General features: G+C 41.3%; 1 protein-coding gene across 1 annotated transcript; it reads right to left on the reverse strand.

Moving 5' to 3' along the window:
• Nucleotides 1-9,531: 9,531 nt before the first annotated feature.
• On the reverse strand, nucleotides 9,532-14,422 carry CD24 (CD24 molecule). The gene is made up of 2 exons (XM_057404700.1): nucleotides 14,271-14,422; nucleotides 9,532-11,608 (listed from the first exon to the last, which is right to left on the reverse strand). Exons 1-2 carry the CDS (start codon nucleotides 14,337-14,339, stop codon nucleotides 11,423-11,425), a joined length of 255 nt encoding a protein of 84 aa, XP_057260683.1. The 5' UTR covers nucleotides 14,340-14,422; the 3' UTR covers nucleotides 9,532-11,422.
• Nucleotides 14,423-27,637: the final 13,215 nt, after the last annotated feature.

Genomic DNA, 27,637 nt, shown 5'->3' on the forward strand with positions numbered 1-27,637 from the left:
TGGCAAAGGGTCTATCAGGAGTCAGGGAAAAGAAGATACACACCACCACACCAGGTTAAGCACAAACCTCTGTGACCCCAGGCCCAGTGTTTCAGGGTCTGACCAGAGAAATCCTCAATTTCCTTGTTCTCATTCTCTCCTAGGACAAAGGAGACTGCTTCCTCTGCAACAATGCTCGTGACAATGTGAGATATGAACACAGCTCTTGTAAAATTACACACATAAAAAAGGCCAAACCCAGATGATTGTAATTTAAGGGGAGAATTCAGGCCTCATGAGAATTATTCTTCCTTCTACCACTGGCTCACCGCTCCTGTCTTGTAAGCAGTCTTTGCCTCAGTTCTTCTCCCACACCTCTGGCAAGTCTGAAGACTCATTTGTCTTCCAGGGATGTTTTAAGATGTAATGGATGTTTTATTATATAGTACCATAAGCCTTTTGGATGAAAGGACCAATGTAAACTCAAAGAAATTACTAATTAAAGCTGTTAATAATAAATGTAATTACAGGGCTTTTGTAATGATTCAAGAACTTCAGAATACTTCCACATCTGCATTATCCATTTATGATTTAACAAAAGAGGAAGATAACAGATTTTTTACAGAAATTTATAAAAGAGATCAATTCTACATTATTATTTATTGAAAAAAGAAAGGATTTAACCTGGGAAAAAAAAAACAACCCACAATCAAACCCAAACCAAACCAAATATATACTGGGAGTGGGCTAAAAGGGAAGGGGAACAAATCTTTAAGATATGGTACCAATTTCTATGTCATAAAAAATCCTCTCAGAAATACACATAGTATAAGACTGGAGGGAGGAACATTATGGCTAGCTCTAGAAACCAGACACAGATTAAGGCACTGGATATCATAAGAAAAGGAAAAAAAAAAAAAAAGAAACAAAACCAAACAATAAACATTAAAAACAGAACAGTAGAGAAGAAAATGGATGAAAGAGAAATAGGAGACTGCTTTTAATGGAAAATAAAAAGAAAATAAGAAAGGTCACATAAACAAAATAGCATATAATCAGCTAACTTTATACCACATTTTATATTCCTCTGTATGCCGTTGCATGTTTCTTGCATACAAACATTGAACTTTCAATGATATGAAGATGTGTAATGGTGTCACTCCTCCTAAGAAGTCTTCCAGTTGTGGTTTCCTTGACTTTTCCAAGTTACTTCTACCTTTGAGATGAAGAGGTTTTTAAACTGCACACATTATGAGTCAAATCTTCTTAAAAAAGCATCTAGCAGTATCTGATACTACGAAATGAACAGTTAACTGGTCCATTTCTTCTTCACCATCACCTTTCCTGGTACCAAAACTTTTACATATTCCCTGCTAAATTAGGGCTCTTCAGAGAATAAGCAACCCTCCAATATAGTTTTCTCACAACAAACCTCTAAGATATGAGGTTTTCCTGGTATATTTCCTGCCTTTCTTGCCAGGACCCCCCATAAGTCTTGTTGACGCATCTTGAAAGTGGTTGGATCATGCTCAGTATAGAAACTGGGGGGCGGTGGCCAGGAGTCACCGATCACTGCTCAGGGACGAGATGGGCATCAGTCAGCAGGTGGTAAGCAACTGTGCTGCCTTGATCAGTGCTGCACTCCTTGATGTCAACAAAAACCTGAGTTAAAATTACAAAAGCAAGCCTGAATAATACTAAACCTTCAGCAGACAAGCCAACAGGTCTTCATTCAGTTTGCCAGTTTTGCCCCGCTTAATATTTTGAAGGTTTTAGAATCAACACTAGTATATAATGACTCCCACAAGATTTTGCAAAAAGTCATGATCTGTTACTTGTGTTCAACACAAGTATTCGCTAGAGAAACATAAGTTGATATGCTTGCTTGATGTTCACAAAGCATTTTGAAGATGAAAAATATCATGTGCTAAACATAAAGCTAGTCTGACCATCTTCTCATTACACTACAGATAGATAGAGAATCTGTCAGAACAAGAAAAACGACATACAAAGCTGGTCTGGTGAGAATCCTGTTTTGCCTTTGAAAAAATGTTTAAATAATTGATAGTTTCAATAATAGATAGTTTCAAAGTATTAAGCATTTCTTTGCTCACCTCTTCAAAGGCATCCCCAAATACTTAGAAATACAACTATTTTCCTTTTTATGCTTGATAGAAGGAAGTATTAAAAAAAATACAAATAAAGACATCTATCCACTTTTTGATCCACTTTTATCTAAAATTAAAAAAGAAATGTGAGTGCTTTACTTGTCCCACTGTAATAAAAAACCTCACAAAAAGACTCTGATGTAGAACTAATTTGCCTTCTGAGTGTGCTGAATGGACTACAGAGACTATAGCAACCTTTAGAGAATCTTTGCTTCGTTAAAAAGGTAATTCATGCTCTATCTCCTTCTACAGAAAATCAAAGGTTGAAAGATGTAAATTAGACAAAACAAACAAACCTTTCATAGCACACTAGTTTCAGGTCTCCTGTGCACTTACTAAAATTTCAATAACTCCTTCCAATTTCAAGAACAGTAAATTTGGGCCATTTGACAAATGATTCATCACCATTTTATTTTAGGGTGGCTACATACAGATGTATATTTCAAGGACAGAGGTATTGAGAAACAACTTCTTTGAACTTGATTTTCCCTTCCTTACCATATCCCTCATGCAATCAAATGGATGACAGGCTTTTTCATCATTTAAAACTCCCAAGATTTCCATCCTGGCTAACTGACTTTTAGGTTACATGACCATGCAGTGCATGTACATCTTCACATTTCTTTACTTCATATGTTGGAACCCGCTGGCCCATCTCAACAGGTTTTAACAGGTTGATAGAGGTGTCAGACAGAATCAAGTTCCTGCTCACGTGATGAAAACTGAGGGCTGCAGGAAAGAGAAATGTCCTCTAAAAATGGCGATTAAGAAACTGGGGATGTGCACTCGTCTCACATGACGGACAGTGAGCCTTTCTAAAGGCTCAGTTCACACAGGAGGTTTCTGTTAGACACCAGAATTACCTTAGCTCCACTTTTCATGGGGTTGTTCGTTGGTGGGCAGTAAAGTTAAGTTCAAAAGCAATGAAATAGCAATTCAATAACAATCCAGAGGGGAAAAAAGGGCCGTGAGAGGACATACAGCCCTCCCCTGGCCCAAAGGTATGATTAGCTAGATCTAAACTATTTCCCAAAGGATGTTTATCTAACCTGCTTTCAGAAACATCCACAAGCTCCCCCAGCAGTCTAGCTCAACGCACCAGTATATGACTTGTTTCCTTCACAGCACGCATGGACAGGCTATTTGCTATATGTTAACAACTGTCTTTTACCTTCAGATTTCATTATGCTTCCCACTTCTCTTTTCACAACTGAACATGCTCCACTTTTTCTACTTTTTCTCATCTACACTTCTCATGATTTTCATTGCTCTACTCTGGATTTTACCAGTTCATATCTGCTAATTGTAGTGTTAAAAACTGTCCGTGAGACTTCTTATTTGGGGCTTGTAAGATTTCTTCTGTTGAAGGGCTTGTTATAAGCATTTTTCAGACATTTCTATATTTTTTCAGTCCCTTCATAATGCTGCCCTTTTCCACACCAGACCACATTACCTGCCATCCCAGCCCTGCCCTCTCCCCAACCTTCCCACCTCAAACCTTGCTCTTTAGGTTGTGAAAGACAGCAATCAATACACAATCTTTCGTGTCTTTCCCAGGTGGAATAAACCCAGCTCCCCAGGCCTCTCCTCCTATGTTACATGTGCCAGATCCAAGATCACTGCTGTGGCTTTGTCTGGCCTCTCTCTGTTTACTTCTGTACTTTTGCACACTCTGTTGCAAATGTGGACACGTGGGAGATGAATAAAGGGTAGCGATTACTTCCCTCAACCTGTTCAGGTCCTGCTGGCTATGCGTGTGAGAGGGGTAGTTCAGAAGTGCATGCCATAACCAAGGGGTCCTTCTTCCCCATGGGTGCACAGGCAGGCTCCTCCCTGCCCTTGGCTTCAGCTTCCACCCCAGGCTGACGCTTGTGGCTGCCATCCCACCCCAGGCATTTGCACTCCTCCTTCTCTGCAGCCAGTAGTTCCCTCTTGCCTCAAGTGGCTTGCATGGTAGGGGAGCCTTGCCTGCTCCAGACAGGAGGTGAGGAGGGGAGAGGGCACCCATGTCAAAGACTGGGGTGTGCTGAGGTTATGAGGAGTCACATTTTCCCTTGTCTACCCATCTGCGTCTGGTTTTGAAGTAAGACTGCAAACTCTTCAGGGCCAAGACCATCTCAATGCCCTTAGCTATAGAATTACAATAACATAAATGGTGAGTAAGAGTAAATACAGTATTTCAGTGTTACTAGAAATCAAATGTGAAAGGTCCAGCTGGAAGAAAATGCCATTTTCCAGATTCCCAGTTGATCAGCCACTCATTTAGCCCCTTCTTCTGACTTAGAAATCAGTATGAACTGCAATGACTGGCTCAAGCCCAAACTTGGGGCTTGACTGGGGCCCTCAGCTATCCCTGGGCTGAACCACCACGCAGCGTGGCTCCTCTGGGATGGTGATGATCCCCACATGGGATTGCATAGGACAGGCCTTTGCCTGTGGAAGGAGTGCAGGCAGGCTGTGGAGGGCGGGCAGCTGTACTCCAGGAAACCTTCCATCCGGCTGTAGCAGGGATGAACGTCACCACCTTGATGGAAAGGTATTTCCAAACACTTCTGCCACAGCAATCAAAGGTTCTGTCATACAGAAAGCAAACAAGCAGGCAAGCAAAACAAAAAAAGAGAGGAGCTTAATTGTTGTTTCCCTGAAAAATAGGCAGAGATCCCATGAGGTCTGTAAAAGCCTTCAATATTATACACTAATTTTACAGGGAAGGCAGTCAGACTACAGCTCACAAGGACATTGATTTCAATAGGAATTATAAGTCAGGCACCAAATTACCTTTGAAGACCTGGGCTTTAATTACTGCTGTTACGGAAAGCAGTGTAAAACCTGCTGACGAATCGCAAATGCCTAATAGGAGTTTTGCAGACACTCAGCAATGACTGCCTCTGTGCTGAGGAGCACATGATATAAGACTGGAGACAAAAAAAAAGGACTGGGTAGAAGCTGAGCAATGTCAGCCTGCATTGCTGAGTAAGAAAAGACCTGCTAAATGTAAACACATTGAAATACTCATTAAAGTCACAGACCCCTACCAGCTACCTAGCGAGATCCACAAATCCCTAGCAGATCAGACCACACATTTTGGGACCAAAGTTGACATCTCAGTCAGGTCACGGGAGTTTATACAGATTCTCTACCTCTCATCCAGTTCCTCCACCATGTTAGCAATGTATTTTTGCTTACTGTTAGACTGTGGTAAAGGGCTTAGATCAGTGCCAGGTTAACAGGGCCAAATGACTGTGGAGTTTGCATTGTGTCCTGAATATAGCTGAGTGTTGTTTTGATATTTTAATTTCAGTAGAAACACGGACTGGCAGGGAAAAAAAGTCCCCAGAAAATCAAAGTAGTCTGTCATCCTGGTAATGCTTCACGTTGGCTCATTTACTGGTAGCACCTTGCTGCAGGGCACACCTTACGGAAGCCTGAGGATTTTGGAATGGAGGCAATGACGAATTCCAACGTGAAAACATCTGCTGCACTGCATGTAGTTTTCTGTTAGTTTCCTGAAACAGGAAGGATAACAAAATCAGAGTAGTTATCATAGCCTTAAAAAGGAATTTGAAGATACTATTGGAAACTTACAGAAAGACATCAAATGCCAGCGAGTTTTAGAAAACATAAAAACTTTGTAGATAGTAGGGTACATGACAGCAAATAGCAGCAGCAGCAGCAGATACATGACAGCGAATGTCATCATCATGTCTCAAGATAACAGTATCACATTTTTACATTACTCTTAGAGTCCTACCAAAGAACTTTTTTTGCTCATTATTAAAAAACTTATTTGTACTGCAACATTAAAACACTGAAACTGCCATGTTTGAGCAAAGACTCCATCACGTCTGTATTCTGTATCATATTTTATGATTCTGTGAAGTCCATTTTCATGCTATTAACATACCTCAGACTGTCTTAGTAACTAAAAATCTACCAGGTAATCTGCTTGCAGAGAAAATTCATTATGACTCCTGAAGCAATGAGGGTCCTCAAACCATGGTTTCTACCAATTTTAAAATTGTTTTTTAATCCTTGTTATTATGGCTCAAATTGCTATAATTAGTTGTAGGTACTCAATCAGTTCTGAATCCTACTAGTCTAATCAATCAGAGTATATGCATTTGTAACTGTACTTTGGCATATGTATCTCTCTGGTCTAAAAGTTCAGTCTTATCTCTCAAAACCATTTGCATTTTACCTAATTCAGTAGAAAAAGACATATACAGCATTTGCCAAGTGAAGTTTACATATTCAGTGTAATGAACACAGACTTTAAGTCCCCATTATGCACAGTAAGCAATCTGAAAAAAGTCCACACTGTGTTTACAATGAGAGTTGTTGAAAAGAGGGAAACAGAACAATTGCTTCACAGAGGCGTTGCTTCCTTTAATAATTTGTGCCACATAAAGAATACTTTTCGCACTAGGTCATTCAGGAGAGATTCTGGTGGAATGTGATCATTCAGTTTATGCAGCAAAACCAAGCTACCACGATTTAATTCTGCTGCGTGCTCCATTTTTATATTGTACACCCATCAGTTGTTAAAGCATAGCTCCTGCTAAGCTGAATGCATAAAAGAGTCTCGGGTTGCTTCTGAAAAGTTTGAAAATGTTTTATTCATGTATTTGTAGCACATACATTGCAGGGAGTACTGCTGGATTCAAGAGAGAATTGAATGACCGTTCACAGATGAGATTTCATTCGTTTAGGATTTTGGTTGGGCTGTATCAAATTGATCATGTTTCTTCAGCTCCAGGTCATTCATTCTGGACATTTTGATGAAGACTAAACCAGAGCAATTATGCATTCATGAGCAGAATGGTGAGGGCTTCTCTTGGAAAACTGAAGGCTGATAACCAAAGTAAGGATCAAGTATCTTTCCCAAGGCTACTGCATAATGATGAAAACATTGCATCTTAAAGCACGGCTTGCAGAAGCCTAGTACTGCTCTTTAAACTGCTGCAAGTAAAGCGATGAATTTAAAATAACCACCTTTATCTGCTGGGGCACAGTAGACCTGTACAGTGCATAAAATGTAACATGTTCTCTGTAATGAAGAGCTTTGTGCTGTTCAGAGGTGGAGCTGATAGATCCTGTTTCAAAGTTATCGTTAATACAAAACCAAGAAATGTTCCCAATTGTATCCATTACAATTAAGTTGCTGGATGATAAAGCCTGCTGTCTAAATCATTTCAGTCATGTAAGGGAAATCAAATCCCTATGAAGCCTGAATGCACACAAAATGCAAATCACTCTGAACTGCCTCCAAGGTATGCATGTTTATATACATCCTCGCTTTCAGGTACAAGGTGTCATTGTGAGGTCTGCTGTGGAGAATGATGTAACCTGAGTGCAGGGAAATGCTGACTTGGAAAGAGGCACAAAAAAACCCTGGTCTTCCAAGCACTCCTTCTCATGAGCCCTTCTGCAGGCCAATGGGTGGTGTAAGAACTACTCTCAGGAGAAATTACTCCATACAAAATATTGTACTAATGACGTTAGGGAGTATACTGCTGTCTTGAACTAGGGTGAGAGTATTTGCATTGTACAGGTAAATCCTAAATGTTTGAGGGATTAGGCTAAAACCTGTGAATGCCTTGTCAGAATAGCCCTGTGTTCATTTTAATAGTCATTTATTGAGGCATGAAAAATGTCACTCTCCACAAAGAGAACGTAGGGCTGTTCTTAGCATAACACAGCAGCACCATGCACACTGCCTTTCACACATGGAGAGAAAGGTTCAGGGTACGTGATTTCACCTTACTGAAAACAAGGAAGCCACGAGCAGAAGCTTATGGGTATGACAGCATTGGATCCGGCCCAAAATACCTCACCTTGTGGAGTCTTCTTGTTGAATGGAAGTTGTTCATTCAAAGTCCCTGCAGATTTCTAAACCAGCTGAAAACTGCAATTTGAAAAAACTAAAGGGCTATTCAGAATATGATGTTGTGAAGGAAGGAACAGTAGTAGGCTGCACACAAATTCTAAGTGCTCATTTTAGACTATTTCATTCGAATAACAACACTATGCTTTATTCAGTACATATGTGGCAAGCGTATGTTTACAATGAAAGCAGCGCTATGCATCAGACAGAAGCAGAATTGTTTCAGAGTCATTGCAATGCATGTTATCCAGACACACTCCAGCTGGACAGACTCATGAAAGTGAGAGGCATAGGTTAAGTGCTGGCTCCAGTTCTTATAGGTGTCACTTTAAAAAATTAAATAGTTGTGAAGTGTGTAGGCTCCATTCTTCTCCCCTCCCTCCCGCCTTCCCATTTTGTTACATAAATCCATCATGTCCTTTTTCCCTGGGTAGATTTCTTCATCACTGACCCCATTGTTTTGTGAATGGAACAAAGTTGCCAGATTGTTTCTTTATATCATTCATCTGGACTGGTGAAAACCTCAAACACTCCAGAGGCTTAAAAAAGCCTGTCTCTTTTTGGAGAGTCTCTCAATTTTCAGTTTTGGATTTTTATTTTAATTAAAAAAAAAAAGATACAGGACAGGTAATGGTTGGTTATCTTCATGCTTTCTTCTGGAGCACTCACAGGGAAGCTAAACAAAGGAACAATGTGCTCCTATACTCCCTGCGCATTCCAAGATTTATTCAAACAGCCAGCTTTGATAAACTCATCCTGCTCCTCGCGTTTGCTCAGCCTACTGGAAAAGTAAAGGAACACAATCAAAGACCTGCCGTGCTGCATTCCCTCCAGAGCCTTGGCCTTGGGAGGCCTCTCCGGGGGCCTCTTTCCCACTGACAAATGCAGGCTGTTGTGCAGCCTGCCTTAAGTAGCAAGGCACTTTTAAATGCTTTTCTCCACAGCCAGGGAGTAAAGATAACCACTCAGAATAGCATTGGGCCTTTAAGGGTTGTTAGAAAGTAGCATACCTGGAAAACAACAAAAGCAAGGTTTTGGAATGTTATGAACTGAAACTATTTGGTTTTGAATTCTCATGCAGGTGATTTTTACTTTTCAGCAAAATACTACACATGTTCCTACCTCTTCCACTCTGTCCTTCATTGAGCATGGTGAAACCTGTATTATGAGGATATCTTATGATATTACTATGGTCTGTGGGAGACAGAAACCTCAAACAGTTAATTCACATGTTTGATAACTGGAAAGTGAAAAATAGCTATCATAAGAAAAAAATAACTCATTGCCACATTAAGAAATAAAGGAAAACTCTTTACGTGCTGTTTATCTAAAATGAAAGATTAAGACAGCTTGAAAGTAAAGAGGCTGTAGTAAGTACAGAAATCTTATTACAGTTACTAGAGATGTTAATCAAATCTCACTCACTAGTTTCAAAGCAGAATGCAGACTCCCAGTGTCGCTAAACCTCACAGAGAAATAAAACTAAGTACACTTCAGCAGTTCTAGACCTTGAGGTTTTTAATCACATTTACCATCTTGCTTAACAGTTCATTCACTTTAAGCAGGCAACTTACAGGTTTTCGTAAAAGTGTCTGGAAGTGTATCTAGAATGCATTGCCTGTCCACTGGTTTATTTACAGTTTTTTCCAATGAAAATCAGTAGCTAATAAATCAAAGCATAATTACACAAACACAAAAATACAATCATTAACATTTTACTGGATACAAATGATAAGCATAAGGAAACGTCCATGTTCTCTGACATGAATTTGTGTTAGTTCGCTATTAAGATGTAATATTCTGGGTTGGTGGTAATATAACTGAGAGATGTGTGTCTTAAAAAAGAAAAGGTAATTTGAGAGCCACTCATGTTTGCCATGATCTTATACCACAATATCTATCTGTACACAGCAATGTGATCATGTATACTCACATGTGATCATATCAACATTATTCATTTTTTTCTGACAAGGTTTTACCATCAAGGCAGTTGAACCTCCTCAACAACGCTTGCCCTGATAAGTACCAGATTCTATTATCTAAAGTGTTGGATGATACAGAAACAATCTGTGCAAGTGTAGCAATTTTGATTCAGAAAATTTTTAAAAAGTAGTATTTACAAAGGTAACTTTTAAATTCACTGATTAAATTAAGATTCCAGTCTTCATATTCCAAACACCTGGTCATTTAATTTCTTATTTTTGGCGGTTTGCTCTCCTTTCCCCATTCCTTCTCCCCCACACAAATATTAGCCCATGTTTAAAGTAAACTATCACAATTAAAACTCTTCAGAACAAAAAAAACAAACAAAACCCAAACAAAACCAAAAACCAGCAAGCTATTCACCTTGTGCCAAAAAAAAAAAAAAAAAAAGCAACACTAGAACATTACTCAGGAGATTCCATAAATCCTTCATAATTAAGGAAAGCTCCAGGAGCAAAAAGACCTTACACAATTTGTAGAACTTGGGAGGAGAAATTAGGGAAAAAGGAGATCTTTATTCTTTGACTTTTTTCTGGTTTTGTCTGAACTTAGCTTACAAAAAGCTCCTGGTACTTTTCCCAGTGTTCCCACACCTCATTTTTCTGGCACATATGGTTTAATATGAAAACAATTTAAATAAAATATCAAATTCAAATTTCCACTGTAAATAATTCAACTGTGACAAAAACCAATAGGCTTTAGTCATTTCAAAACTAGCCCTGCCCAGCTAGCCATTTGATTAGGACTCAGAGGTTAAATAAAGGGGATTCTAACACAAATTTGGTAATCCATTTTAACCTTGTAACCATTTCATTCAAATAAATTATAGAAGAAATCCTTCTCACTGATATTTTGTTTCTTTTGCATATATCCTACTACACATAGGTCATAACAATATAGGCTCTGCAAGAAACGGAACCATTCGAGCTTTTCTGTGTTTTCTAGTGGTTATATGAGCCTGTCGACTTCAACATTTAAATGGAAAATAAAATCTCTTCAAATTCTTATTCTCAATGGTAAATAACTATTCAGCCTTTTTTCTTGGTGGAATGTTATCATCCATCCTTATTATAAGATACTGCATTTCTTCTCAGCTTTAAATCAGGGGGTGTCAATACTGTCTCTTTTTGCTTCCATCTTGTGTTTCAAATTCCAACTCATTTGGTAGAAGAGCTCATCATTTTACCCTCTTGCTGAAGTTGGTCTTTCACACTGATCAGCTTTGGAAAGTCAGAATACTGAGTGCTTCTCTAGATCAGACTGGTACTAATTTGAGTATGGAGTGGAACCAAACTGGCTTGATGCGGAGTTTGGTCTGGTTTATTTTCATGCTGGGTCAGAGATCTAGCCATCTCAGATGGTTCAGGAAACTGGGTGGGAGTGGTAGCCATTTCCATGCCAGAGTTTCTTAACAGCAAAAATACAGAAGAGAAACTGAGAGAATGAAAAGAAGACTTGTGGTTGAGTGAAGGGAATTTCCATGTCCCTGAGTGGTGGTATTGTTCAGTAAATTTGTGACAGCTGACGAGTAAGTGGAACTTGCTGAAGAATTGTTTGAAGGTGTTGGACTTGTTCCATTGGCATCGCAGTAAATCTAGAATGCAAGGGGAAAAAGTAGTAACAAAAAGGGGGCTTTCTTTTTTTTTCTAAAATCAGAAGAAAAATTAGTAGTAATGAACAATGTGTAGCACCACCCAGTCACAGTACTCAGATACGATACACACAATTGCTCATGCCTCTCATTGTGCCATTAAGGACAAAGACATTTTGAAATGCATGCGTGGCATTATTAAAGAATTAAATCTAACATTTTTCTAAGTGTTTTTCTGATGTTACATAACTACCACTTTGTCAAAACCCTGCCCTAAAACAAAAGTTAGACCTAGAGAAGCAGGTTTCAGAAAAACTCACACTGAAAAAGAAAAAAAAAAGGCAAATGTAAAGCTATGCAAATACAAATCTTACTATGAAAAGACTTTTGGACAACTGTATGAATTCATTGCCTCTGCAGACTAAACCACAAACAAAAATATAAGCAAATACTGGTTTTGTTTTCCATTGCTACTGTTTCTGAGCCTGGTTTGGGGATTGCTTTCAAGCAATAGTGGGATTTGTAAATGGACTTTATATCTCAGCCTCTCTTGATTCTTATCTTGCTGTGGTAGTACCAAACTGCAGAACTTAGAACAATGGAGCTGCACCGATTAAACCATAACCTATCTGCATGCTAGAGCACACGCATAAAGAATGCGGTGGATAGCATATAATAATAGCTAATTTAAAAAATGCTGACAGAAAGCAAGCTAACAACAACAAAAACAATTCCTTCCCATAACTCTGCATTATAGTGATAGAACATAAAATACACCCTATGTAACTTCAGTACCAGGCTATTTCCTACACATACACAGGAAAACTTTCAAAGTTAATCTAACGTGCTCTTTTCTTCCTGTGGAAGAATGCATGTGGTACACAAGGGTGAAAAAACAAGGGCAAGAATCCCCAAAAAATGAGTACAATACAGCAAGCTTGGTGTCAGCAGCTCTGTGGCAGCAAACTTGTATTACACCAGAGCATTCTGGCAAGCTCTGATAAGAGTTAGCTGAAGTAAACCCAGATTTCTTAAAAAAAAAAAACCACAACAAAAACCCCAATAAAAACTACTTTAATAAATAATACTTTCCATAAAAGGTGTCTTTATTGTCTCATATTTCTAGTGTTACTGAGAAAATTAATTTTCTCTAGCAGAAAAAATAAATTACAGTTCCTCAACACTGAAGCCATGAAATCAATGTTAAATTTACTGGAAAATTCCATGAGCATTTTCTTTAATTATTTTCTACATGGGAGTAAATAAATAAGCATGAAATAGAAAAACACCAGAATGGTGTAAGGCTTTTGGTAGCTTGGGGTTTTGGCAACTGGCCACATGCTGGAAGCAATTTAGGACTGCAGGATTAAAAAAAAAAAAATTGCTGTGTGGAAGTTTCTGTTGAAACCAGTCCGAAAGTGATCAATAATGAATTGCAGTGTTAGTAACCTACAAGCTGGATACCAGACAGGTCCCAACCCGCCGTGGAATTCTTTTGGTCCTTATACAAAGTCTCCACTGCCGTTTCCCACTTTGTTTTCTTAATTTTAAACAGAAAACCCAGTTTATCGATTTTTTTTTTTTATTTTTTAGGGTTTTTTTATTGTGGAAGTGGCAGGGCTTAGATCGAAGTTCCACAGCCCTATGGTAGATAGAATCCTTGCAGATCTTCTTAACGTGCATGTGACAAGTACTGGTAACCCAAAGGGTGCGATCCTGCTCTCATCACTGCCGCGGGCAAGACTCCACTGAGCGCAATGGAGAAGGGATAAAGCCCTTCCTTACAAACAAAGGGGGGAGGTTTGGGGGGGAATATTTAAAGCAACCTCCAGCAAAGGAATTACTTTGCTGTTTATTTTTGTGATACCGCAAAACGGACCTTTTTCAAAAGGTGGTCTCTACACATGGATGCGGTAGTTGGTAGCCCCGCTTGGCTTGACTGCTTACAGAAAGCCAAATCGCTACTGCATTCATTACCTTTGCAGCAAGGGTAAAACTTGGCCAGCCCAGCAGCAAGAGGCTACTGTCTTAGCCTCAAGATCCCAAACCTCCCGCTCCCGCCATGACCCTAGAACAGGATCCAAAGCCTCATACGGTGCGGGGAGATTCTGAGCAGGGTGCTGCTGCCCTTACGGAGCTAACTTAGGTTTCGGGGGATCGTTCCTCTTCTTATCACCGGGCGGGGGGGGGGATTAACGCTGCTCCCCGAGGCTTTCCCTCGAAGATCCGAGGGAAAGAAAGGCGGCCAACTCCAACTTCTTCTGGGGTTTTTGGTTTTGTTCTGACGTGGGTAACCCGGCATCGCCATCTCGGGGCACTGGGCACGTACCCACCGCCCGCCCGAGCCCGTTCCTGCCGCCGGGAGGGCTGCGGGACGAGCCCCGCTGCCCTTCGCCAGCCGCTGCTGCCCGGGCTCGCTTCCCCGCCTGGGCGGAGGCGGAGGAGCCGCTCGGCGGGGCACCGCTGCGGGGGGTCCGGGCGGCGGGATGGCGGCAGCACCCCTAACGGCCGCCAGCCCAGCGGCCCCTCAGGCGAAACCCGCCCCAACCCGGTCCTGGGGCCACCGCCGCGGTGCCGGGAGCCTGCGGGAGGGTCTCGGCGTGGCCGCTCCCTCGCCTCTCGCACTCGCGCAGGCGGGGAAGCGAGGAGCCGCTCCGGGGCTCACCTGCGTGGGGAGGAGGAGGGCCATGAGCAGGAGCCCCAGGCCGAGCCGCGCCGCCAGCGCCGTCCCCATGTCCGTCTGCTGCTGCTGTCCTGCCGCGCTGCCGGTGCGCCTGCTACAGCTCCTGCCGCTGTGGCTGCAGGCGAGAAGGATGCGCCCCTCGGCCGCGCCCGGCCTTTTAACGGCAGCGCGGGCTCTCGTGACGCCCCGCCACCGCCTACCCCCTCCTCCTTCCCCTCCCCCTTCTCCTCCCCACACTTCTGCCCCCGCCCCGCGAGTCCCCGCACCCCCTCGGGCTCCTCTTCCCCTCCCGGGGCCGGGACGCTGGGGCAGCGCCTGCAGGGCCGTGCTAGCCGTTCTCTTTCCCTGCCTTCGGCAGACCCGCCAGGCTTGGTACCCCCCGTCTAGGTGTGACGGGCGGCGGTGCCTTTGTCTAGCGCCGGCGTTTCGTTTCTGGTACGGAGGGGCTGGCACAGGGCTGCAGACGTTGGGTTGCAGTCACTCTTGAGAAAGTCTTCCGTTTGTAGAAACATGAAGCATTTTCATTTAAAAAATAAATTAATATCAAATCATGAGAGAGAAGGAAAGGTAAGGAAGGCTGTAAGTACTTCCAGTTGATGGGGACAGTGGGTGAAAGGCTGAGGAGTTCAGATCCTATCTCGTTCCAAGCTGCCTTACCATTGGTGCTCAGACTTCAAACCACAGGTTGCAATTAAAAGCACTCTCTGGATCTAAATATTTCATTGTTACCATTGTTTCTTAAAGAGTAGGAAACCTGTGTAACAAGTGGAACAGTTCTGCCAGCCTCTGTGTATTTAAGGTTCTAGCTTCTGGCACAGTGAGCACTACAGTTACAGAGTATCTCCTCCCTTAATAGACAATAGATTGTGCCAGTGTCTCACCAATCAGTCAGGTGTTTCAGCGTACAGCCAAATTAGCAAAAATATTTGTGTCTGCTGTATAAACTGCAAAAAAAGAGACGCTGATGTGCTGATCTTATTGTGACAAAGCAGTTCTTTCCGTTTAAAAGATGTCCTGGTAGCTCAGACTAATCAATGGATTTTAGATTTGGATATGTTCATGTTTATCTCAGAACAAAGTGTGAAGAGATATCCAGGTTCAGCACTACTTAACTCATTTGCCATCTCCAGGGGCAGGACTGCTTTTTGAGAGTTTCTAAGGACGTTGATAGAACTGGGTCCCAAGGCACAGGAAACAAGGGCAAGGACCAGATGCCGGGACTTGTGTTAGGAAAAAATATATCACTCTAAAGCCAGCCCCACATTAATTGCTTCAGAATGCCTGACAAAGCTATTGCAATTTTGGTTTTCCAGGAATAAAGGCATTTTGCGAGCTATACCACCCAAGATAGCAATCCTTGTTCCATACCAAAATGAAAGACCTTCTGAGAGCTACACTAAGCCTAATGCACTCCTGAAGTGACATTTTCCCATCAATTTCCTATTAGAGACATAGTCTATCTACAGAATAGCTATAGGAATAGTCATCAAATTGAAGGTCCTACATCTCTGAATGCTTGCTGGCTGTTTGCTCTAAGATGGTTACCAGAAGATGGGTTTTCACGACTATAGATGAAGAGAAAAAAGGAAATTGTGATGGCCTAGAATAAGAGATGGGTGACAAAGCTGAAAACTTTCCTGTCACTACTTCTCCTTACAAAGAGTTTGCTTGAGTTGTCACAGTTAAATGAAATCACAAACGGGACGGAAGATCACCTTTTCACTCGGTAGACATGCCTAATGCTAGAGAAAAGTGAAATTCCCTGTGAGAGAAGTCACGTCAATCAAACAAAGTGAGGGCTCATGCCATTCTGACACTGGGTCCCCTGGTGGAGCTACAAAAGTAAGGAAATCTGGTTAGGGCTCTACAATAGCCCGAGCAAAGAATATTCTAGTGTAAAGCTGACAGAGATGGTTTCCATTATAATCTCTCTCCTCCTTGTTTGGGAGAAAAGGAAGCTATACTGCTGTTGCACCCTCCTGTTGCACACTCCTGTCAGGATCATAACTGGCTGCTGCAGGTTAAAGCAGCAGCTGAGACATGTTAATGTCAAAATTGGGACAAGTGAGAATAAGGGAATAACTATCAGAGAGCCTTTCCCATTCACTCTACCCAGCGCACCTCACCTGAGGTTTAGAACTGCATCAATAAAAAATTAGGATGATGCATGGTTCTTGTAAGGTGACATGAACCACACAGCATTATACAACTGCTTATTATTAATATTATTATATTAGTATATTCCACTTTTGGCCTTTTTACAAGTTTCAGTGAAAAATGGAGATTTTTTTTTTTTTCCTAAAAATCTTATAAAGTCAGTTCCTTTATTTAAAACTGAAGAAAAACACAGAGGCTTTAAAATATTTGGCAGGGATGATAAATTAACTGAAATAATAAAACAATGTTAAGTTTATGTTCTGAGGCTATAAACCATACCTCTCTGAACTATTCCTCAAATTCTAATGCAAATAAGGAAATGTACTGGCAGCAAGGGAGGAGTGCTAAAAATACGTTAAGCCCAAGACTTTCTTTGAAACTTTTGTCATTGGAAAATAGAATTATAATGCCTACGCTCCATTAGATTTCTACAAGCAACTCTCTCCATTCAGGAAAGCTGCAATATTCTTGATTCCTCCTGAACACATAAATCACCTGCACTCCTAATTCCAAAATCTTTACTTTTTTTTTCATCTGAAGTCTATAATGAAGTCTGCAAAAGATGTATCTGTGCAAGAGACCAGGATCCAATATATAGATTTTTCTACGAGGCAAGCAACACTGTAATTGAGTTGAGAACTGTATAAAGTGAAGCACTGCTATCTGGTGGCCAAAAGGCACTTACGTTTTTTTTTTCTGTCATAAAAGACCATATACTCTGTCAATCAAACATCCTTTGACAGCAATGTGCTCTAAGTACTCTCATGATGCCAAGATACAGTGTTAAATATTATTGTTAAAATCCCATTGTTTTGCTTCCTTTACTTTTCTCTGGGTCCAATTAGTACTCAGCACCTTCCACAGTTAAACACATAATATTTAATGAGAAAGCTTACCAAAGAGAAGGGAGAAAATTACTTTGATCTTTTGAGTTTAATGTGATTTCAGCTGTATATTCCACTGGTGACTTTTAAGTCAACTGAATTTTGCAATAGGCCTAACTTTCAATCTAGTGATGAGAAGCAAAACTTGTGCTGCTATGTATAATGCATTAGCAAACAAGATTAGCTAAAATGACTGGCAGGAAAAAAACACCCTGATTGTCTGTAAAAGGAAGCAGAGACATATAAATAAAGTATTGAAATTTGAGCAAGCTTTAGCAAAATAAATATAGTCAGAGCACTGAGTGGAATTCATGAGAACTGATTGTGACTGAACCATTAATTTACTTGTGCCTTTTAGCTGCCAGTATCAATCCATTTAAACTTAAATATTTTAAATAGTACTCACCTGTGTCATATTATGAGTTATTTTAGTTATTTAATACCAATATGTGAATGTTATTGTCCTGGGTTTAGCAGTAGCATTTACATGTTAGAACACGATCTTTTTCCAAGGGACAGCTTTGAAATCCAGCTTTGCACATACTAGCCCATGTGTGCTGATCTATGCTGACAACATCTGGTGGTAAGTTTCCTTGATGTCTGCTTTTGCTATATTGGATTTTGCCTTGAGAAACTCACAGGACAATATTTCCTAATACATAGGAACACCATCTTTTCACAAGTTAGGCTGGCCCTTGTCCTGCTACTTGTTTAGTCTTTAGAAGCATCAAAGCTCCAGCCATATAATCAAAATTTGATGGATTTTTTGAAGCACCCTTCTTTACATTTGCACTTCCACTATCATTGCAGAACAAGACTGAAATACTGTGGGAACTGGCAAGTTGAAACTGATTTTAGACAACTGGACAAAGCTCTTTGACATGTGTCTTGGGTAAGAACTTGGAATATGTATTGAGGATTACATTCCTTCTTCCAGTGGAAAGCTTATATTAAATTTATGTTAGTAGAGATTTTAATGGAAGGTATGATGGGTTGTACTGTCAATCTCCACTTGATAACAAACGCTGACTGGATTCAACTATACATATCTTCAGATGTGGGCCCTGCTGCCACAATCCAGACTCTGATTACACCAGGGTTCTAGTAGTGTCAGTTTCCCTTCTATGCCAATCTGAGGCAAAAAGCATTAGACTGGCCTAATTTAGAGGTGTATGGTTATGGAAGCAAACAAAGTCCTGGAATCATAAACCCGGAAATTTGCGCAGAAGGGAAACTGTGATTCCAGAAATAGTCTCAAGAAGAAATGTTTAAGAGTTGCCACCCTAACACCCATGGATCTTTTGATTTCTGGGTAAACTTCAAGGGATGGTGTCAGCTTACACAATTAGGTGTGGCTTCAGATCTGCTTGAAAGCACACCTTTCTCCCTAAGTCAAGCAAACTCTTGGGTGACATCAATACAAATTAAATGGTAGCAGAGCCTGCTCTTTGTCCTTGAGGCCAACTGACATGTCTAGCCATGCCCATACTATTAAACTCTTCCAGCCTCCAGAAAATGGAGGCTGACTCTGAATTGCCTATTGGTGGGTAGTTGTGCATAGCCTGAACCAACCCCTGAATCATGCTCAGGAATTGTTTGAGATCACGCTACTTGGTATGGGACAAAATTAAGACAGGCTTTCCTTCAACTCCTGAGGCATAATGTCAGATAACAGGTCTATGGACATGCAGAAGTAAAAATGATCAAAAGCAATTTTCTGTGTCTTCTGATCTGATGCAGGTTAAAACATAATTCTCAGGGCAAAATCAGTGAACGGTATTCCATAGTTCATAGGCCTCCTGTTTCTTTGTCAAACTATCTTTGCAGAATAATTCTCTTAATACAAAGTCTTCTTCGCTGCAGATTTAAAGTAATGGTTTATTACATTGCCATGTTAAAGTACACAGATAATAATGATGGTCAGATATATCACAAACTGTTTACCAGTTGAAAACATATCAAGCACTTCACACTGAGAGAAGGAAAGAAGGGTGACATGATAGCAGCTGTCTACATCTAAATGAGTCTCTTTGGAAATCCTTGGTGGGGGAAGTGAGTGCTTCCCTTGGAAGGGAAGTGAGTGCTTCTATGACGTAATTCATCTCATTTCAACATAAACATGTGAAACAGATTAATCACATCCTGGAGATGCCTTCCTCTCTTCACTGACAATCAAAAGAGTGTCGACTAGTAGCTCAGACATTTGCCACTTCTATTTTCCCTTATTTTGAGGAACAGATATTGTTTCTTCAACCTTATTTCACAGAATTTCTATGCATTTTTGCCTCTTGCCTTTATACATTCTCAAATCTGTCTTCATCAGATCATATTGCCTGAAGTAGCACACTCCACTCAAGCCAACAGTTCAGCATACAACTACTCTGTAGATGCAGCTTAGAAAGAAATGTCTCTTATTTTGCAGCAGCAGCAGCTTTGTAACATTCGTGGTCTGATGTAATTTTGAGATTATCTCACTCCATTTCTTGAACAACAGTGCAATGTTAGCCCTTTCACCATCTCCTTGAATTTTTATTTTACTTCTATGATAAGATTTATTACTGGTTGCAATTAGTGGAACCACCTTTTTCTTGCCATTAGCTTGAGCACTATCTATGTAAGTACCTGATTTTTCCCAGTGGCTGTGATATTCTGCATTACCTCTCTCACCAGTGGATGAAAAAGTAGTTACCCTGATATTACACTGCTACTTCACTCTGCTCATTTTCCAATGGGGCAAGAAGACCAGGAGGCCTCCATGGATGGATAAGGAACTGCTGAGAAAACTTAGAAGGAAAAAGAAGCTTATGGAAGGTAGAAGCAAGGAAGGCAGCCTGGGGAGAATACAGGGATATTGTCCAGGAAGTTAGGGATCAGGTCAGGAAAGCTAAGGCCCAATTAGAATTGAGTCTGACCAGGGATATCAAAGATAACATTAAGGACTTCTATAGGTATGTTGTAAGCAAAAGACAGAATAAGGATAATGCGGGCCCTCTCTGGAAGCTATTGGGAGAACTGGCTACCCTGGATTTGGAGAAGGCTGTAGTTCTCAATGGCTTCTTTGCCTCAGTCGTCACCTGCAAGTGCTCTGACCACACCACTCAAGTCTTGGAAGGCAGATGCAGGGACTGTGAGAAGGAAGACCTTGGGCCCACTGTAGGAGAGGATCAGGTTCAAGATCATCTTAAGAACCTGAATGTGCACAAGTCCATGGGACCTGATGAAATCCATCTGCAGGTCCTGAAGATGCTGGGGAATTAAGTTGCTAAGCCACTGTCCATCATATTTGAAAAATCATGGCAGTCAGATGAAGTTCCTGACAACTGGAAAAAGGGAATTATAACCCCCATTTTCAAGAAGGGGAAAATGGATGATCCAGGGAATTACAGACCAGTCAGTCTCACCTCTGTGCCTGGCAAAATCTTGGAGCAGATTCTCCTGGAAGGCATGCTAAGGCACATGAAAAACAATGAGGGGGTTCATGACAGCCAACATGGTTTCACTAAGGGGGAACCCTGTCTGACCACTTTGGTGGCCTTCTGTGATGGGGCTACAGAACTGATGGACAGGGGTAGAGCAGTTGATGTCATCTACCTGGACTTGTGTAAAGCGTTCGGCACTGTCCCACACGACATCCTTGTCTCTAAATTGGAGAGACATCAATTTGATGGATGGACCACTCGGTGGATAAAGAACTGGCTGGATGGCTGCACGCAAAGAGTTGTGTTCAATGGCTCAATGCCCGGCTGGAGACCAGTAACGAGTGGTGTCCCTCAGGGATCGGTGTTGGGACCGGTCTTGTTCAACATCTTCATCGCTGACATGGACAGTGGGATTGAGTGCGCCCTCAGCAAGTTTGCCGATGACACCAAGCTGTGTGGTTCGGTTGATACGCTGGAGGGAACGAATGCCATCCAGAGGGAGCTTGACACACTTGTGAGGTGGGCTGATGCCAACCTCATGAAGTTTAACCATGGCAAGTGCAAGGTCCTACACCTGGGTTGGAGCAATCCCGGGCACAGCTACAGGTTGGGCAGAAAGGAGATTCAGAGCAGCCCTGTGGAGAAGGACTTGGGGGTGTTGGGTGATGACAAACTGAACATGAGCCTGCTTCAGTGTGTGCTCGCAGCCCAGAAACCAACTGTATCCTGGGCTGCATCAAAAGGAGCCTGGCCAGGAAGTCAAAGGAGCCCCTCTACTCGTGAGACCTCACCTGGAGTATTGTGTACAGTTCTGGTGTCCTCAACATAAAAAGGACATGGAACTGTTGGAACAAGTCCAGAGGAAGGCCACGAGGATGATCAGGGGACTGGAGCACCTCCAGTATGAAGACAGGCTCAGAAAGCTGGGGCTTTCAATATCTGAAGGGGGCCTACAAGGACAGGGACTCTTCATCAGGGACTGTAGTGATAGGATAAGGGGTAACAAGTTTAAATTTAAGCAGGGGAAGTTCAGGTAGATACAAGGAAGAAATTCTTTACTGTGAGGGTGGTGAGGCACTGTAATAAGTTGCCCAAAGAAGTGGTAAATGTTCCTTCCCTGGCAGTGTTCAATGCCAGGTTGGACAGAGCCTTGGGCAACGTGGTCTAGGATAAGCTATCTCTGCCCATGGCAGTATGGGTGGATCTAGATGATCTTAATGTCCTTTCCAACCCTAACTATTGTATGATTCTATGGTTAAACAAATGAAAACCATTTATTGAAAATCTCTGCATCCTTACTAGTCATTTTAACCATCATCTTTAGTTTATGACTGTTGGGATTTCTTCTCTCTCTGACACACTTCAAGACCGATGTTTTTTGTCTAATAACAGTGGGAGTCCTTATCTTCTCTTGAGAAGTGTTGAAAATCTGTATCTTGCACTTTGAATACAGTAGTCTTCCATTTCCATATTTTGTTACTGTTTGCTTAATTTTTATCTACTGCTATCTTTTTGGCAGTAGACAAGGCAGATTTTTACCCACAGTTATCAAAAAGATAGTATATATAAAAAGGTAACTGCCTTACAGACTATACAGTTTCAGATTTCATTCCTAGTCATGACTGTGGCATGGTATCCTGAAAAGCTTATTCTTTTGTAACCTTTTCTGGGTACTTTCTAGTTTGAGTACAGGACAGGCAAAGATAACATGGTAATGAGAATGAATCATCAAAAGAACTGACAAACAGGAACAGAGAGAGTTGGAACTGTTTATTTTAGAAAACAAAATAACAAAAAATTATTAAAATATGTATAAATGGACAAGTTCTAGAAAGCAGATTAGTTCTTCTTCCCATTTCTTAGTAGACAAAGGGAGCAGTTTACGATTTGAAAAGATGAACTGCTGAAAAGAGACATGTATTGTGTATCACTAAGTGTTGACTTCATGTATCTTTCAGATGGTGAACTCTTTGTCACAGGGTATCATTAGGCAAGCTGCAGGGATGAGGACATTGAGAGTTTAAATAGCAAGTGTTGCAAGGACACACTTCCCTGGGAGACAGATCATCCCAGATCTTCCTACTGTGTGACTTGTGACTTACCTATCTTTAATATCTCTGGAGCTGTGAAAGGACGAGACAGCCTTGGCACCGAGCAATATGATTATTCTGACATTCTAGCCTCCCTATTGCATCTTTAATTATATTATTTCTTTTTTAATATCAAAAGTGTATTGAAACCTACAGATGATTTTTTCCTTCCTAATGCAGTAATGTTTGTAAGTGCCAATCAAGGCAACTTTGCCCCTTAGCCACAATGGAAGATGAAATATTTTGAACAGCCTTTTTTCTGCCTTTAAAAGCAAACGTGACACAAACCAGTTAAAAAAAACTAGCAAACCCAACAAACTTTAATTGTACACAAATCTAGGAGGAAAAATTTAAATTTCCTCATTGAAAATTAATTACGTTAGACTTGAGTATATCTTGTATTAGTTACTATCAATTAGAGAACATTATATTCTAAATAGTAAAGACATTAATTTGAGCAGAATACAGAGGAAACAGAAGTAAACAAATAATTCAAACTAATTAAAGTTTTCTCATGGAATTCATAGTTCTATGGCTAATAAGTAAGGTTCAAATAAAAAATGCTTAATTGATTGCTTTTCCTTTTTACTGCATTTGCCAACCACTGCTAGTGGTACCTAGATAAATCCTACAGTGGATCTGGACCTGAGCATGTTCACTACAGAATGAATGAAAGTCTGAAAGCCTGTCTAAGGAAAAACTAACTTTTCCTACAAAAAAAAAAAAAAAAAGTGTTTTAGACAATTGATAAACGAGAAACTGAGGGGAAAAACAAACAAGAACATCTCATTGCAAATCTCTCAGCAAAGTGGGGAGTGGAAGAATTAGCAGTGAAACTGCAGAGCCTTTAATTTCTGAGGCTTAATACCAGGCTGACTGAAAGAAGTTACTCACTGTTGTCCTCCCATTTGCTTAACCACTGATGTAACACTGATTTTCACTGGCAAGGCAGCTATGTATTTCTGGTTTAGATGGGTCATCACGATGAGGGTGGCCTTTATCAGCTTCTTCAGCACTGGTCAGAGCAGTCTGCACTGCCCATCTCCATTTCCTTTCTATTATAGCAGTTAGTCAGATAGTGAAAAGGGTGGGAGGAGGGGGGAAAAGAATGTTACTTTATATACCTATATCTCTGTCACTTAAAGAAATGTAAAACAATCACATTACATACCTGAAACTTACCCACCTTACCTTACTAGTTATCCACTATAATGTCAAAGATGAGTTTTCAAGGAATAAGTAGGCTGAAAGCAAAGGTACTTTGTGAGACCTTGCTGCCTTCTAGAAAGATATTCTCTGTGCAGGATGCCAGTATGGCTGCAGAAAAGAAAGTGTACAGAAGTTCACAATGTGGTTGTTACTGCAAGAGTTGAAATGGCATCATAAGGAGTTGGTAAATGGAGAGAGACAGAGCCAAGTTTCAGTGTTCATTGGGGCTGGAGACATTAAAGGTGTCCTAAAGAGAAGAAAAACAATGTTTTATAGTAAAAATGGTACAGTACATTATATGGGTAAATGTGTGAGAAGTTTAGAGCAGGGCTCCCACTGAAAAGACAGCACTGGAAGGGCTAGAAAAAGAGCTTCTGCTGCATGAAAGATTAGTTTTCAGAGATGGGCTTTAGAGGAAGAGATGGTGGGATTATTTGGTCATGGATTGGATGCAAGTAGCAAGCTAGAGAAATTGCCTCCAGACTATGGACTAAGAAAAGGGAACACCTGAGCAGCTACAGTAAGTGTGACACTGGAAGAGGTGAATTAGCAGTCAGGGAGCTTTCGCTCATTATTCAGCTTAATATGGACAAACTTAAAGGTGATGCTGACACAGGGACACTGTGTTTTCCCAGGCTGCATAAATATGCATTGAACCTTCTCAGTACACCTTGAAATAAGCAGTGTCATTTAAAAGGCATGTGGTTCCAACGAGCTAATGCTGAAGTTAAATCTGCAGTGACAAGTAATCTGGTGAGATGTGCATTGCAGAACGTTAGTCAGAGCTACTCACAGGGCTGGAATGGCAACATGGCTTTATTTTGACATTGAATGAGTGTCAGCAGATCTACTGCTGTCACTTGACCTACCTTGCAGGAAAATAAAGGTAACAAAAAACCCTAGGCAGTGGGGAGGGAACTTCCAATTACAGATTCCCACATACAAGTCAAAAGCTATCATGATTTTTTTTCTCTGAGCTATCAAAACTAAAAGACAAATCTCCTTGTACGTGAATGTCATAGGGAGTATATTGAAATACACAAAATGAAAACCATAAACAAGAGAGGAATTACCCTTCCTAGACAGGAGGTGACTCCACTGAAAAAAAAAAAAGGAATGAAGCAGTTCTATGAGAATAGCCATGGGAAGAAGAATACATCTTCATCAGACTAATTTCTCACCCAAACTTCAAAAGGATGCATAGACCACCACTAACCTGCCAGGTGTGACTGATCACTGCTTCTTACCAAAGCTGAAACTTTTCACTGTATGTTGCTGAGGAGTCATATGATTTGAAATAAAATAAAATCACATAAAATAAAATGGCATAATAAATAAAATAAAATAAAATAAAATAAAATAAAATAAAATAAAATAAAATAAAATAAAATAAAATAAAATAAAATAAAGCTTCGAATCGCCTGAAAGCAGCTTAAAGAACACCCCTGTGAGACCTCTCCGCTGACCAGCCTGTTTCAGCAAAGCCTCAGAGAGCGCAGCCTGAGCTGGCGGCTGCGTGCAGAGGGAGCTCTGCACTGCCCTCTAACGGCAAAGTACCGGAAGAGACTTTCAGACTGGTCACCCGTCGGAACGTTTTGGTTGTAATTACAATTTAATGTAAGTAACTCAGGAGTAATTAATACTGCATAATAATCTAAATAATAATACTTAATTTTTGCCTTTTTTGTAATTAATAAATGCACTTCATGACCCAGGTTGGAAGCTGCCAGGACTTCACACAAGTGGAGTACATATTGTAGCCCTTCTTATTCTGCTTTGTGGATTACTTTCTGGTTTTGTAAGATACCACTAGGTCATCATATTTGATGAATATAACAGACAGAGGGACTTCAGGCATGTTCTTTACCTTGCCTTTGAGATGAGAGGCAATAAAGATGTATACTATCAGACTAACCTAGAAAGACTAATACTTACATCTTTGTTTACTGTAAGTTATCTTCTCTCTTTGCAAAGTTAAAGCAAGATTTTAATCCTACATGAGGCAAATCAGATTCTAAAGGCTCTGAAAAGAATGGGGTGTATGCAGAGCTAGGCTTGAGGAGGTTTTATTGGGATTTGGGTGTGGGGTTCCTCCTCTCCCAGAGGAGACAATATTTCTGCACAGGGAATCCCCTCTGTTGAGACATTCATTTCTATTCTGACTCACTGCATGCCACTAGAAATGCAAGAAAGTTTCTCTTACCAACCTTTTTTTGGTTTTCTCTCCTAATAAGGATATGTGTATTTCAAGAGATATGGGGGGAAAGTGCTATAAAGCTAACAGCTATATTCCCACCGACATTGATCAGATATCACAGAACTGGGCACTGGGGTATTCAAACTACATAAAGATGTTGGGATCTTCCTTTCCAGGGAGGTTTCTAAGGCAGGGAAATAGCTCTGCCAAGGAACTGCTCCATTACAAAATATCCCTGGCATAAGAACCTCTCAATCAAATGTTTTATGGCCAAGTTTATAGAAGCATAAAATTAAGCACTTATACTGCCCATGCTCATTGCAGAGCTGCTGTACAGCAGTTATCTCCACAGTTATATGACTCATCATATTTGTTGATAATTTTCCAAGGGAGGATGGGTCTCTAAGGTGAGGTGACAGGTAACAGGCATTTTGAAGCAGAACTTTAAAGCTGAGGAGGTCTTCCGTCTGCTAAAATTACACCAAACCTGTACAACCATTTACACCAGGGCAAGATGCTGCCAATCTGATGGGATTGCATTTTGTTGCTGGTTTGTAGGGACACAGAGAATTCACCAAATGATGAGTAACCAGGGCATCCCAAAGCACCAAGAGAGGTGGTTGGTGCATGGCATGGAGAAAGCTGGGAGAAGGCAGGAAGGGGGGGGGGGGGGGAATGGACCTGTCCTGGTTTCTGAGCTCCAAAGAGGAGGGATTATGGATTACCACCATGTAATGGGGGTGTGGAGTGAAAGCGGGGGACATAATGTGAAGGAAAGTAACAAAGATAAGGACAGGGAAAACGCAGGCCGCAATAGGATTTGTATTAGACTGTCACAGCGGCCAAGCTTTCCTATTAGTCTGTGGTCAGGAAACTCTAGGAGTCATCTCCCTAGTGAGAGATTTTCACTGCTTTCTGGTTTGGGCGTGTGGGCAGAGCCTGAGGGGCCGAAAGTATTACAAAGGGAAGATCAGAGGTGCGTAAAATAAAAACGGTATGAAAAGTATTAATGTCATTACTCAGGGTGCTTTCACTGTGCAGCAGTGAGAGAGCAGCACCGGTGGGGAGGGAGGGAGGGAGGGAGAAAGAGCCCTGCCCAGCGGGGCTCGCCGGCAACCTCTCTCGGGCTTGGGGGGAAGCTGCTGCCGAGACACCCAGGCAGGCAGACCCGCGCTCTGCCTCCCCCCACCTCCAAACCAGCGTGCGTTGGAAAATAACGATGGAGTAACAGCTCGAACGGACCTGCGTGGGGCAGGGGACCGGCGGAGGGGAGGTGGGAGGCACAGGCTGCCGCCTCCCGGGGAACTTCTGTTCCCGGGTACAGGACCCCGCCGCCTGCAGCCGCTCCTCCGGGCTCCAGCTCCGGCAGAGGGCGCCGAGCCCCGGCTGAGGC

This window comes from Pezoporus wallicus, unplaced genomic scaffold, assembly GCF_028554395.1.
Source record: "Pezoporus wallicus isolate ANWC-B61680 ecotype Strahan unplaced genomic scaffold, APGP_CSIRO_Pwel_v1 contig_6923, whole genome shotgun sequence".
Taxonomy (NCBI): Eukaryota; Metazoa; Chordata; class Aves; order Psittaciformes; family Psittacidae; genus Pezoporus; species Pezoporus wallicus.